The following is a 15,639-nucleotide window of genomic DNA, read 5'->3' on the forward strand; positions in this document are numbered from 1 at the left end:
GGGGGAACAAATGTTAAAATAAATTTAGTAGATTGAAATGCTAGTGATAAATGAAAGGGAGGGGTAAGAGGTATGGTATATATAAATTTTTATGTGTTTTCTTTTTATTTCTTTTTCTAAATTGATGCAAATGTTCTAAGAAATGATCATGATGATGAATATACAGCCATGTGATTAAAAAAAGAAAAAAAAATGTTAAAAAACAAACAAACAAATATATGGTTGGGATTTGAATTAAAAATCAAATCAGTTCTCTAACTCCATATAGTTCAAGAAGAATCTTGCTAATGTATGGTGCTTTATGCGTACATTATCAGGACATGTCTAAGTCTCCAGGGACTACATGTTTTTCTCTTAGTGAAATTCCCAGAAAAGCAAAAGTTTTCCTAATTCATTAATGCCTCTCACCTGAGGCAGGGGGTGGGGCGAGATTAGCCAGCACTGCTCTGTTGTTCTCTTTCAGAGTAAAGGCCCTGCAACATGAACTAGGTACAGTGAATCAAAATCAGACCAAACAAATGTAGATATAAATTCAGCCTTCCAAAAACAGGAAGACTTCCCTGTTTCTTTGAAAAAAAAATGACTTTCTACTGTTTCTCATATTTCATCAGCATGCTAATCTAACAAAATTATGGATTTATAGGAAAGATAATATTATTTCTATTATACTTTCATATAGCTGGGGATGGGCTAATTTGTGATCAATGAAGTTGAGTTCCAATTTTCTATTAAACAGTCCATCACAAACAAGCAACATATAATTAATCACTTAAAAATTTCCTTCCACAATATTCTACCTGTGGATTTCTTGTCATCACATAAAGAGTGGTATAAACATATGGTATGTGTGATGGTTAGGTTCTGGTGTCAAGCTGGCCATGTGATGAAGACCAGTCTGGTCAGGCAAGCACTGGCCTGACCACCGCTGCAAGGATATTTCATGGCTGGTTGATAAACTGGAAGGCTGGTATATTAAATCATCAGTCAGTTTATTGCACCTGTGGCTGATTACACCTGCTCAACTAAACATCTGATCAGCTAAGGCATGCCTCCCACAAATAAGATAAACCAATCAGCTGAAGACTTTTAAGGGAGAAGGGAGACTCACTGCTTCTTCAGCCAGTTAGCCTCTCCTGTGGAGTTTGCCTAGACCCTTCTTCAGAGCTGCCAGCTTCACAGCCTGATCCACATATTGTGGACTCTTCCAATTCTATGGTTGTGTGAGACAACTTTATAAGTCTCATATGTACAGATATCTCCCGTTGGTTCAGTTTCTCTAGCGAACCCTTGCTAATACAGCTTGGTACCAGGAGTGGTTCTTGAGAAACAGAATCTTAAAAATGGGTTTTTACAATGGGTTTTCTACTCTGATTAAACTCAAAGGCACTAATGACTTTGTTTCTAATAATCAAGATGGCACTGACGGTCCATGGGGTGAGTTGGCAAGAGAGAAAATGTAAAACATCATTATATTCTGCTAATTGTATGTTTATATGAGACAAGGCTCTGGGTGACAGTGTTTTTGACACCTTTAAGGAATTTTGTGGAATTAAGAGGTATAATGATGTTGGCTGGTTGTCAATAGATGTGCTGGAGTGATGATGGAAAGGTATGAGCTGAAGGCTTCAAATTTGCAACTGAAGTACTATATGAACAAGGTAAAATTTTCCATGTGTCTGAAAGAAAATCTTATTTCCTTTCCAGACTTGAGATCTCTGAAAACCAGACAAAACCTCATTGTGTGAGTAACATTTACAATGTAAACTAAAATCTCCACCTTTATCTGCTGTTAAAGGAAGGGCTTCGACTGGAAAAGAATGGGATCATGAAATGTGGGATGGTGATATATGGCTTGATAATGATGGCAATGGGGACATGGTATGCCTGGAACTGACTGAGCATTTGCTAGCCAGACCTGTAACGGATTGCCCTGAGAAAAGAGCTCCCCAACCTCCAGCCTGCATTGAGGAAACAGCTTCTTGGCCTCCAGTCTTCCCAGAGGAGTCTGAGATCCAACTTCCACCTTCAGTGCCTGCTAAACCTGTAACCAACTCCACAGGGGAAATAGCCCTCACTCCTCTGTCTGGAGTGACTAATTCTGTTTCACCAAATGAAGTTGCAATGGAATACCCTGAGATAATTGGCTTGAAAAACACATCTATTTTTTTTCATGACCCATCCCCACCATCCCTCTTTTCTTCAAGCCCCATAACTAGACTAAAGTCCCAAAGTCCCAAAAGGCCCCAAAAAGTGAGGTACAAAGTGTGCCCCATGAGGAGGCATGCTATACTCCAAAAGAACTACAGGAGTTTTCCAATCCATGTAGATAGAAATCAATGGAAAATGTGTGGGAATGGACATTAAGGGTGTGGGATAATGGTAGAAGGAATATAAAGTTGGATCAAGCTGAATTTATTGATACGGGCCCACTAAGCAGAGATTCTGCATTCAATATTGTAACTTGAGGGGTTACAAAAGGCATTAACTGTTTGTTTGGATAGTTGGCTGAAACATGGATCAAAAGGTGGTGGATATTACTTGAGCTTGAAATGTCAGAATTGCCCTGGAATAATGTACATGATGGGATCCAGAGGCTTAGAGTGGATTTATCATGGAAGACTGGTTCACACACTCCAGGAATGTCCAGAGGACACATCTTTCACCAGAACTTTGAGAAATAAATTTGAGATTAGCTCCATCATCCCTGAAGAGCTCTGTAGTCACCATTCTCTGTAGGTCAGATATTACTGTGGGAACTGCTGTCACTGAGCTGGAATCCTTAAACACAATGGTATGATTGGATCCTGAGTTGACAGAAGCCATGTAGTAACAGTTAATCACCAGGGACAAGGTGGCATGGCCACCACAATGGATAGCAGACTCAAAGCGGCAGTCAAAATAATCTGACTTGCACAGACTTATGGCACTGGTTAGTAGATCATGGGATACCTAAAAGTAAAATAGATGTGCACTCTACTAAATTCTTGCTTGAGCTGTACAAGCAGAAGAATTCTAGGTCAAGAGAACAGAAGTCTAACTTGGATTAAGAAAACAGAGTATCATGACCCCTTAATTTCCGAACTTGGGACAGTTTACAGACCTAAAACCCCTTGGATGAGGGGAGGGCTGGATACCCTTGGAGAAGGACCCTTTCAGACTGTCTAAAATTTACACTGTTAGCCTTCCTCTCCACCTTCCCCAAGGAGACCTATGGCTTTTTACCAGGGTGACTGTGCACTGGGGAAAAGGAAATCATCAGATATCTCAGGAATTATTAGACAGTGGCTCTGAAGTGACACTAAATCCAGGAGTCCCAAAACATCACTCTGGTCCACCAGTCAGAGTAGGGGCTTATGGAAGTCCGGTGATCAATGGAGTTTTAGCTCAGGTCTGTCTCACAGTGGATCTAGTGGGTCCCTGGACCCATTCTGTGATCGTTTCCCTAGTTCCAGAATGCATAATTGGAATAGAAATACTCAACAACTGTCAGAATCCCCACACTGGCTCTCTGACTCATGAAGTGAGGGCTATCATGGTAGGAAAGGCCAAGTGGAAGCCACTAGAACTGCCACTACCTAGCAAAATAGTGAATCAGAAGCAATACCAGATTCCTGGAGGGACTGCAGAGATGAGTGCCACTCTTAAGGACTTGAAGGATGCAGGGTTGGTGATTCCCACCACATCCCCATTCAACTCTCCTATTTGGCCTGTGCAGAAAACAAATGGATCTTGGAGGATGACGGTGGATTATTGTAAACTTAACCAGGTGGTGACTCCAATTTCAGCTGCTATTCCAGATGTGGTGTCACTGCTTAAGCAAAATCAACACATCACCTGGTATCTGGCAGCTGCTATTAAAATCTGGCAAATGCTTTTCTCTCAATAGCTGTCAGTAAGGACCACCAGAAATAGCTTGCATTCAACTGGCATGGCCATCAGTATACCTTCACTGTCCTGCCTCGGGTATATCAACTATCCAGCTCTATGTCACACTGTTGTCCGCAGGGAACTCGATCATTTCTCCCTCCCACAAGACATCACATTGGTCTATTATATTGATGGTATCATGTTCATTGGACGTAGTGAGGAAGACATAGCTACTACTCTAGATTTATTGGTAAGGCATTTGTATGTCACGGATGGGAGATAAAACCAATAAAAATATTGGGGTTTCTACGTCAGTGAAATTTCTAGGTGTCCAGTGGTGTGGAGCATGTTGAGATATCACTCTTAAGATGAAGGATAAGCTGTTGCATCTGGCCCATCCTATGAACAAAAAAGAGGCACAATGTCTAGTTGGCATCTTTGGATTTTGGAGACAACAGATTCCTCATTTGGGTGTGCTACTCCAGCTCATTTATGGAGTGACCAGAAAAGCTGCTAGTTTTGGGTGGGGATAGGAACAAAAGGAGGCTCTGTGACAAGTCCAGATGCTGTGCAAGCTGCTCTGCCACTTGGACCATAAGATCCAGTAGATACAGTGGTGCTGGAAGAGTCAGTGGCAAATAGGGGTGCTGTCAGGAGCCCCTGGCAGGCCCCTATATTGATAATCACACTGCAGACCCTTAAGATTTTGGAGCAAAGCCTTGCCAACTGCTGCAGGTAATTACTCTCCTTTCCAGAAACATCTTTTAGCCTGCTACTGGGCCTCAGCAGAGACTGAATGCTTAACCATGGGCCACCAAGTTACCACGAGACCTGAGTTGCGTATCATGAGTTGCATGTTGTCTGACCCACTAAGTCATAAAGTTGGGTGTGTACAGCAGGACTCCATCATAAAATGGAAACGTTATATAAGAGATAGGGCTTAAGCAGGTCCTGAAGGCACAAGTAAGTTACATGAAGAAGTAGCCCAAATGCCCATGGTTCCTAGTCCTGCCACATTACCTTCTCTTTCCTAGACCAGAGCTACGGCCTCTTGGGGAGTTCCTTACAGTGAGCTGACTGAGGAAGAGAAACTCGGGCCTGGTTTACAGATTCTGCATGATATGCAGGGACCACACAGATGTGAACAGCTGCAGCATTACAACCCCTTTCTCGGATGTCCTTAAAGGACATTGGTGAGGGGAAAGCTTCCCAGTGGATAGAATTTTAAGCAGTGCTCCTGGTTGTTAATTGTGCTTGGAAGGAGAACTGGCCAGATGTACATTTGTATACTGACTCATGAGTTGTTGCTAATGATTTGACTGGATGGTCAGAGACTTGGAAGGAGCAGGAACGGCAAGTTGGTGACAAAGAGGTCTGGGGAAGAGGTACGTGGATAGATGTTTCTGAGTGGGCAAAGAACATGAAAATATTTGTGACCCATGTGAATGCTCACCAGAGGGTAACTTCAGCAAAGGAAGGTTTTAATAATCAAGTGGGTAAGATGACTTGTTTATGGATACAAGTCATCCCCTTTTCCCAGCCACTCCTGCCATTGCCTAATGGGCTCATGAAAAAGGTAGGCATGGTGGTAGAGATGGAGGCTATACATGCATTCAGCAACAGAGACTTCCACTCACCAAGGCTGACCTGGCTACTGCTACTGCTGAGTGCCCAATCTGCTAGAGCAGGGACCCACATTCAGTCCCTCATTTGGCATAATTCCCAGAGGTGATCAGCCTGCTACATGGTGATGACTGGTTCTAACTAGAATAGACACATACTCCAGATATGGGTTTGCCTTCCTTGCATGCAATGTTTCAGCAAAAACTACCATATGTGGATTTAAGGACTGCATTATCCACCATGATGGTATTCCACACAGCACTGCTTCTGATTAAGGAACCCACTTCACAGTAAATGAAGTACGGGAATGGCCACATGTTCATGGAATTCTCTGGTCTTACCATGTTCCTATCATACAGAGGCAGATGGGTTGATAGAACAGTGGAATGGCCTTTTGAAGACCCAATTACCATGCCAACTAGGTGGTAATACCTTTCAGGGCTAGGACAATATTCTCCAGGAGGCTGTGTATGCTCTGAATCAGCATCTACTCTATGGTTGCTGTTTCTCCCATAGCCAGGATTCATGGGTCCAAGAATCAATTGGGTTGTTGCAGTGCTCCTATCAGGAGACACAACAATGATCCCATTGAACTGGAAGTTAAGACTGCCACCTGACCACTTTGGGCTTCCCATGACACTGAATCAACAGGCATGAAAGGGAATTATTGTTCTGTCTGGGGTGATTGATCCTGACTATCAAGGAGAAACAGGACTGCAGCTATACAACTGATGTAAAGAGGAGTTTTCCTGAAATACGGGAGATCCCCTAGGGCGTCTCTTAGTACTACCATGTCCTGTGATTAAAGTCAATGGAAAACTGTAACAACCCAAATTCAGGCAGGGCTACCAATGGCCCAGAAACTTCAGGGAATGAAGGTTTGGGTCACTTTACCTGGCAAAGAACCACGGCCAGATGAAATGCTTGCTCAGGGTAAAGGGAACATAGAATGGGTAATAGAAGAAGGTAGTGATAAATATGAATTATGACCACATGACCAGTTACAGAAATGAGGACAGTGATAGTATGAATATTTCTTCCATGTTTTGTTGTAAACATATTTGCATTTGTGCATAAGCAAATATCTTGTTTTTCTGTCTGGTGTCAACCTGGCCAAGTGATGATGCCCAGTTATCTGGTCAGGCAAGCACTGGCTTGGCGATTGCTATAAGGATACTTCATGGCTCACTGACGAACTGGAAGGCCAATGTATTAAATCATCAGCTAGATGACTGAATCTGTGGCTGATTACATCTCTGATCAACTAAGGCGTGCCTCTCACAGATGAGATAATCCAATTAGTTGAAGACTTTTAAGGAAGAAGAGAGACTCTTTCACTGCTTCTTCAGTCAGTGGGCCTCTTCTGTGGAATTCATTCAGATCCTTCATCAGAGTTGCCAACTTCACAGCCTGCCTTAAGATTTTGGACTCTTCCATTCCCACAGTTGCATAAGACACCTTTATATATCTCATCTTTACAGATATCTCCTGTTGGTTCTGTTTCTCTAGAGAACCCTGACTAATACAGTACGGGAGCAACTAACTGGAAGTTAGAAGACTCAAGAGATAGTCTTTGCTTTTATAGAATAAGTGTGCCCTTGGAGAAGTTGTTTAATCTCTCATTTTATTTAATAGGATATTGAAGATATTGGATCAGATGCTATTTGAAGGAGAAGTTCATCTCTAAATTCCATGACTAATCATTAAGCTGCTACTGCATGCAGATCATTTGGGAAGTATCATGAATAAATAAGGATAAACACATAATACTTGGCCCCAGTGCTTAAGTATCTTACTGATATTTAAATAAGGCTTTTACTTCTAGAAGGCACAAAATCTTTGGTGAAAATGATTTATTAAATGTATTTTAAAATTGAGACCACACTATAAATTCTGAGAGGCTGACTAAGTTTATGTCCTTGTATTAGTTTATTTTAAGTTTAGTACACCATTGGTTTTAAATTCTGTGGGTATATGATTTGAAATGCAAGAGAGTACAGTATTAGGAGCAGCATGGCTTTTGGAGTCAGCTAGACTCCCACTTTTTTCTCTGACTACAGTGTCACTGAGACAAATGTCAGCACTTTTTTTCAGATTCATTCTTTTTATCTGCAAAACGGGGATAATAATACCTATCTCTTGAGCTTCTCTATGATTAGTTAAGAACATTTGTGATGTGCATAGCACCAAACTCATAGGTAACAGGAATTCAATAAGAAGACTGAATCCATACCTCCATGTTCCTGTCTATTGCTATGTATGTGGGAGGTGCTAAAAGTAAAGAAAAACCTCACTGTAACAATCTTTTTATAAAATAATAGGTAAAATCAGTTCTTTCCTTGACTTCAATTCCATCCTCCAAAGATAAGTGGGAAGGAAATTATGCTAGTGCTTTAGCATCCCATGGTTTACGGCTATAAGGAATTAATTAATAGAATTAGTTAAAAACAACATTGACTTTGACTCAACATCTGTGTTAAGGTACTATTCACACCTCCTGGCAGGCAGTGCCTTCCTACCTCTATTCTGCTGGGGTCCTTCCCATCCTTTCCTCATAATCATCCAAATGAAAAATTCAAATAAAACTGTTCCTTGCCTACTTTCTGAGTATCCAGCTATGACAGATCTCACCATGGCCTCAATGTCCATACCGTCCCCTCTCCTCCTCACTCTGTGTCATGCTTATCTCTGGGCAGATGCAGTCTGTCCCATAAGACTGCAAATGCTTTAGAGGCAGGATTGTTCTTTGATTCAACTTTATAACACCATACAATACCGAACTTCACTCCTTTCATATATTATTAGTTATTCTGTAAATGCTTTTCTAATTAACAAGCATAGTTTAAAATTTGGTAAAATATTTGAAAATGTTAGAAAACAACTCGTGATATTTTGATTTTAAAGAATTATAATTGCAAGTCATATTTCTAAAATCAAGATGTAATCACTTCTAGAAAAAAAAACTATTAATCTTGAGGCATATACAGCTTTGCAGAAATACCCTCAGGAGTCATCTCTGATGGGGAAATCTATACATGGGAGGGAGAAGAAGAAAGGACTTTGCTATGACCTGTGGTCTCCCAAACCAGGCAGCAGACCTCAACATGTCACCCCTGGCACTCCTCCCACACCTCACATACCATCAACTCAAAAATACTGCCTATGGTTTTTCTTTTTCAATCAAGGGGAGCTGGAATTTTTTAAAGCACAAGGCTAACATAAAAGGTTCTTCATAAAGCAAGCTTAACATCACAGAGAAGCAAGGCAGCTGAGCACTGGGATTGTGTACACAGTAAATCAGGCACAAAAAGGGGCAGCTCAGCAGGGCACCTGGAGGGTGAGATGTACACTTAACCCCTGGCACACATCACTGCTCCATTTCTCCCCATCTCAGTCCTCTGCAGCCTGGATGTAAAAGGCCATTTTCAATCTAAATCTTGTTACAGATTAATCAGCAAACATTTTCTTGCTTATTATGCAATTTATCATAATGAAAATTACATTGGACTCCTCAAGGCTACATGCTGATACATTCATTTATTTAGAGCTGTGGATACAGTCATACTAATCTTCATGACAGAAAAGGATGCAATGGCGAGATTTAAATTACCTACTGAAAAACTACAGTATTTTTATCTGCAGACACACTGCATGTAGATAAAACACAAGCACATCTTTATGTTTGCCCATATAAACTTCCTGTAAACGTATTTTAAAACATAATATAAACCTATCACTTCTCTTCCAGGAAACAAAATAGAATGCATACTGATGATATTGTGTTTAGGTCAGATTTGACTATAGACTATAAAATTAGGTCAATGTACACTTTTGGACAATCAAAAAAATGTTAAGACCTCTCAAGATAAACCATGCGCTAGTTTGAAATGATGTATGGACCCTAGAAAAGCCATGCTTTAATCCTAATCCCATTTTGTAAAGGCAGCCACTTCTTCTAATCCCTATTCAGTATTGTATGTTTGAAACTGTACTCAGATCATCTCCCTGGAGATGTGATTTAATCAAGAGTGGCTGTTAAGCTGGATTAGGTGATGACATGTCTCCACCCATTTGGGTAGGTCTTGAAAAGTTTCTGGAGTCCTATAAAAGAAGAAACATTTCGGAGAATGGGAGATTCAGAGAGAGCAGAGAATGCTGCAGCACCACAAAGCAGAGAGTCCACGAGCCAGCGACCTTCAGAGATGAAGAAGGAAAATGCCTCCTGGGGAGCTTCATGAAACCAGAAGCCAGGAGAAGAGGATAGCAGATGATGCCGTGTCTACCATGTGCCCTTCCAGATGAGAGAGGAACCGTGACCATGTTTACCATATGCCTTTCCAGATGAGAGAGAAACTGTGACTGTGTTCACCATGTGCCTTCTCGCTTGAGAGAGATATCCTGAACTTCATCGGCCTTGTTAAACCAAGGTATCTTTCCCTGGATGCCTTTGATTGGACATTTCTATAGGCTTGTTGTAATTGGAGCATTTTCTCAGTCTTAGAACTGTGAACTAGCAACTTATTAAATCCCCTTTTCAAAAGTCATTCTGTTTCTGGTATATTGCATTCTGGCAGCTAGTAAACTAGAACAAACCAGAAGAGCTATGGTAACAGAAACCAACATCGTAGATGCCTTGGAGGGTATGTGTGGCAGCTCAGCAGAGGGGAGACCAAAGGGGTGAAAATGTGTTCTAGAGCCTTACAGAAAGGCCAGCTGCCTTTGACTCTTGGCTCAAATTCATGGGCTCACATTCCCTCCTAATCTATAAAGTCAATTGGGAAGTTTCAGGCTTCCTTTTTCCAAAAATGAACCTGGTTTGACAAACTGTTCATTCTAGAATTGGGCAGTTATTGATGTGTGGAACACTAGGACAAAGATAATGGCATCATCACCTGCACTCCCACCATTAGGTGACATCCATTAATCTCTTAATATGTGCTAAGTATTACACTAGGTATTTTGCAAATACAAACTCATTTAACAACATCGACTTTTCAATATAGGTGTGTTTTAATTAGACCCAACTTGTGGATGGAGCTGAGACAGGGAAGTGAAGTAATCAGCTGAGGGCATAAAGGTAGGAAGACACAGAGGTAAAGTTCAGGAAGCATTGCACAATTATAGGATAAAGTGATTGCAGAGGGCACCTGCCTAAGTCTGAAATGCAAACCCTCCACCTACCAATCAGTCTTGAGTTATCTGTAAACAAAGCCATAGCATTCCAATCTAGCCTCCAGTTGCCTTTTTGGTCTCTACTTCCTAAGCACAAAGTAGTCAGCATAAAGACTACATGCTTTGTGAATACACTAAAACTAATGAATTGTTTACTTTAAAAGGGTATGCAAATTATATCTCCATTGATAAACAAGAAAAGAAGGAAACCAGAACAGCGGTTGCCTGGGGCCAGTGATGGAGAGCTGACCGTGGTTGTTGTTACACAAGATCAGACGTTTGTTAAAACTCATCAAACTGCACACTTTAAATGGGTACATTTTATGTGTGTAAATGAAATCTCAATAGAATTGATTTTTTTTTTTAAAAAAAACAGCAGTATGAAGGAGCAGTTTCCCAAACTATTTGGCCAAGCACTTTATATCTGTGAAGCATTATTAAGCAACATCAAATACATATACATTTTTAATAAACAATCTACTGCTACCATTATCAGCTAATGACATCTTAACATACAATATACAAAACTTGAAAACTATATCACAGATCATTCATTGGCTCAAATCTAAATCCCAATCGTGTTAAAAAAAAAAAACACATTAAAATGCTTCCCTTTCATTGTCCATATCCAGAATTTCATATATTAAGATTTCCACTTTTGTCCATTAAATACGTGCAATTTGTAAAGTGCAATCAATGTTCCCCACCCCTGAAAACCAAACCAAACCAAACCCAAGCCCAGCAACAAATTAAATCAAATGGAATTGAGCACCTACTTAGCAAGCTGTTTCTCAGCATCAGCACAAAGTTCGAGAAGCCCCATCAGAACAGCAGATACATCCATGTAAGGCTCCCAAACTGTGAAGCCTCGTCCAATCAGATCAATAGCTGTTCTGCGGATAGTGCTGTGTGGAGGAAGTTTGGGACTCGGTGGCTGTAGCAGAAGAAATGTCAATGCTTTGCCTAAAATTACAAAATAAAATGCATAGCAATAAAGTAATTTTACTTTTGTATTGTTTTCTTTAAAACATATTTTGAAAATATAAGCCACTTTGGAAAAAAGTGTTACACAAGACTATAAAAGATTTCCAGTTTGCCATTTACATAGGTACATACTTTAAAGAGAAAAGTTCAGCTGCAATATTTTATGCCATTTTCTAAAGTATTTTAATTAAATAATAAGTATACAGAATTTCAAAAGATATCAGGTATCCTAAACTTCCAAAAATTGTTTCTCTCTGTTCAGTGATCTGCAAAGGAGATACGGTTTCAAATAAGGTAATATAGTATTTCTTAATCTTCCTTCTGCATCTACACAGTTCATAAGGCTTAAATTTAGTGATCAGTAACCCAATTGAATTTAAGTATGTGATTGGCTTTTGGCTATATAGTTTTTTTGTTTTTGTTTTGCATGGGCAGGCACCGGGAAACAAACCCAAGTACATAGTTTTAAATGACTGTGGATTATTTTTGGTTGAGGAGCCGTGTCCTACAGTCTGGCCACTCTTGATGTGCTGAAGCTGCCTTGCTTCCCTAAAAGGAATGGCAGCCTGAGGTAGCAGGGTATGTACTCAATCTGTGTCTGTTGCAACCCAGTGGTGGATGCCTTGTCTCTTCCCTGACCAACTGAGAAAATCAGCTTTATTGAGAATCCAAAGATTCCATCCAACCTTGATTGCTCATCAACTGGATGATCCCAGTCTGAAGTGATGAGAAACTTTCTTTTTGGCTTAAAGACCCTTCTCCTTATTTCTTTTTGGGGTCTTAGGAAGATTGAAGGTTGTGTTAAAGCCCTCTTGTGTTTTATATAGTTTTATATGCGAGTCTAAATCTCTGTCTAAAGGCTGACTCATTTAAAGGGAAAAGGATCTGTTCTCTCTCTGGAGTTAGAGTTAGAAAACTAGTCCCACCATAATCACACAGAAGAGGAGGACAAAAGGATACAATAGGGACAGAAGATACTTTCTCACACTGAACACTTGTTGTCTAAAAAGTTCCTTAAAAAATAAAGAGGGAGCAGGCCATGGTGGCTCAGCAGGCAGAGTTCTTGTCTGCCATGCTGGAGACATAAGTTCGATTCCTGGTGCCTGCCCATGCCAAAAAATAATAATAATAATAAATAAATAAAATAAGGAGGTATTTTGATATTATCCATCTTATCACTGGAGTATATAAAGATAGTTAAATGTTTATTTTAGCAATTGTAATGTGCTAATGTGTTTTCAGGACAAGGTTTAAACCAAGTTGAATGCCTATGTGCAAGAGTGTGTATATATGGGGGGGGGAAGGAGAGCGTGAGAGAAAATATATAATCTGAACACGAAAACCAAAGCTTGAATTTTACATTGTGGTCTTCAAATTTCTTGCTTTTCCCTGTTATATTTGTTTACTGGAAAACACACACAGATAGGTCAGTAACTGCAAACATGTTCTATATTCAGGAAATCAGAAACTATTTAGGGAAATCTCATTCAAATTTCTGGGCAATACTTTAACTGACATTTCACTGAAAGCCTGAAGGTCACTCACAATAGAAAAGATATGAATTCCTTGAAAGTAGTTTCTATTTCTGAATAGGTACACAGTTTAGTTAAATTTCAATCTTAAAATTAAGTCAGGTTCATCTATCTGATTAAAATCCATACCCAAAATTCTGAACATGTTAACAAATTTCCAGTAAAGAATGTTTATAGTAACTAAGTTTTCAGTTGTACATAATGTGAAGATTATTTAGAGTGCAGCAATAATAGGGAAATCACTTTATTGAAAAGTAAAACAAGAATCTTGACCTTACATGTGTCTATGGCTGAGCAAAAAGTAGGCTATAATTTAAATGAGATTTCATTAAAATATAGTTACTTATTTTTTTTACTTTTTATTTTTTGCATGCGCAGGCACCCGGCATGGCAGGCGAGAACTCTGCTGCTGTACCACCATTGCCCGCCCTAGTTAGTTATTTTTATAAGTAACTTTTTTTACTTGTAATTTTACGAGTACTTTTATATAATTCAGGCATAACATACAATAAAATAGAAAACCCAAAGAGTGCTATTTAAAAAAAAGATTGCCATTTTTGCTAGTGTTAAAATATTTTTATCTTTATAAGACAAACAATTTAAGGCATGGGTGCAAGTTTGATTTAAAAAAATCCTCATAATACCATTAATGCCAATACTGAGAAATATTACCTGAAGGTGAGTTTTATGATTCAATAAAAAAGAGAGACAAGGGATAGAACCTATCATTAACTATCCTTTCCACCTCTGTTATCTCATCTAATTAGTACATTCAGAGTATTCAAAAAAGTGTTAAGAAAAAAGTGTCCGCTGCATCTCCACAAATGACAATTATACCAAGCCCTTCAAGCTACAACCCCCTCGCCTTATATTCTGTATTAAATTTTGAAAGAATTAAGTGAGGCCTTAGGAAAACTGGTTTCATTTTAGTGTCTTTTCTATTAATCAATGTTAAGTGTCTTTGCTAGCAAGCCTGATGATTTAAAAACAGATGACCAAAAAACACGCATAATTTGATTTATTAAAAAAACAAGCAAAATGGAAGTAGAAATACAAAAAGTTTCAAATGCTGGTAGTAACTTTCAAAATCTTTTCCAATAAAAAGAAAACAGTAAATAACAACCCTTTGCAAACATGGTTATGAATATGTTAAAAATATTAGCTTTGGAAATTCTATCAGCATTATAATCAGAACATTTTAGAATTTACTTAAAATATATTTCTAGGTAGTAATGGCTTTTTTAAAAAAATTGTCCTACATTTTTTCTGAGAAGTTGTGGATTTACAGAAAAATCATGCATAAAATACAAGATTCCCATATACCACCCTATTGTTAATAATATCTTGCACTGGTGTGGTTCATTTGTTGCAACTGACAAAAGCACATTTTAATAACTGCACTATTAACTATCGTCCATGGTTTAACTTAGGGTCCACTGTTTGTATTGTGCAATTCCATGGATTGCATATATACAGTCTAAAATTTCTCCTTTTAATCACATTCAAATATATAATTCAGTGCTATTAATGACATTCACAATGTTGTGCTACCATCACACCTATCCATTACCAAAACTTTTCCATCATCCCAAATAGAAATTCTGTACATTTTAAGCCTTAACCTCCTATTCTCTACTCCTCCCAGTCCCCAGTCCCCCAGTGACATGTATTCTAGATTCTAACTCTATGAGTTGGTGTCTCTTAATTATTTCATATCAGTGAGATTACACAATATTTGTCCCTTTGTGTCTGGCTTATTTCACTCAACATGTCGTCTTCAAGGTTCATCCATGTTTGTATCATTTGTTTTCATTACTGAATTGTATTCTACCGTTTGAGTACTTTTTTGCTGTAGATGGTTTTGCATTATTCGAAATTTTTACCTTGAGAATAAATTACTCCCCAAAAAAGTTTCAAAAAGGAACAGAAACAGACAGGATACAAATAAGCACATTTTAAACAAAATTAAAAACAGCACGAACAATCTTTTTGAAAGCAATCTTTTTGAAGAACAATTTTTTTGAAGAGTGTTTTGAAAACTATTGCTTTTTTATTTCTTTCTTTGTATATATGTTCTACTATACAATAAAAAAGTTAAAAAAAAAAAAACCAACCCAGTAAGAACAATCTTTTTGAAAACCAATTTGACAGGAAGTGCAAAAAAAATCTTTAAAACATTACATATATATAAAATCCTATTTCTAGGAAATTATCTTTAGGAGACAGTAGGAACTTTAGATAATATCTGCGTGCAAAGATATATAGTGTACCACGATTTTTTTTTACCATAAAAATTACCATATAAATATAATATGTAAAGACTTCAACTTTTGTTTCTGTATCACAAAAATAATAATTTACTTATATGGTTAAGTAAAATTTACAAATACAACATATGAGTGTGGTATGAACTTTGGGGTGCTTTCCTGAGAAAACTTTCCATACGTATAACTTTTTCTGT

General features: G+C 38.6%; 1 protein-coding gene across 1 annotated transcript in view; it reads right to left on the reverse strand.

The window, feature by feature from the left end:
• WDR7 (WD repeat domain 7) overlaps nt 1-15,639 on the reverse strand; it is a 494,499-nt gene that overhangs the window by 89,792 nt on the left and 389,068 nt on the right. Inside the window, 1 exon segment of the mRNA XM_077135381.1 lies at nt 11,439-11,625. Coding sequence (XP_076991496.1) covers nt 11,439-11,625 — 187 coding nt within the window.

Source organism: Tamandua tetradactyla, chromosome 18, assembly GCF_023851605.1.
Source record: "Tamandua tetradactyla isolate mTamTet1 chromosome 18, mTamTet1.pri, whole genome shotgun sequence".
Taxonomy (NCBI): domain Eukaryota; kingdom Metazoa; phylum Chordata; class Mammalia; order Pilosa; family Myrmecophagidae; genus Tamandua; species Tamandua tetradactyla.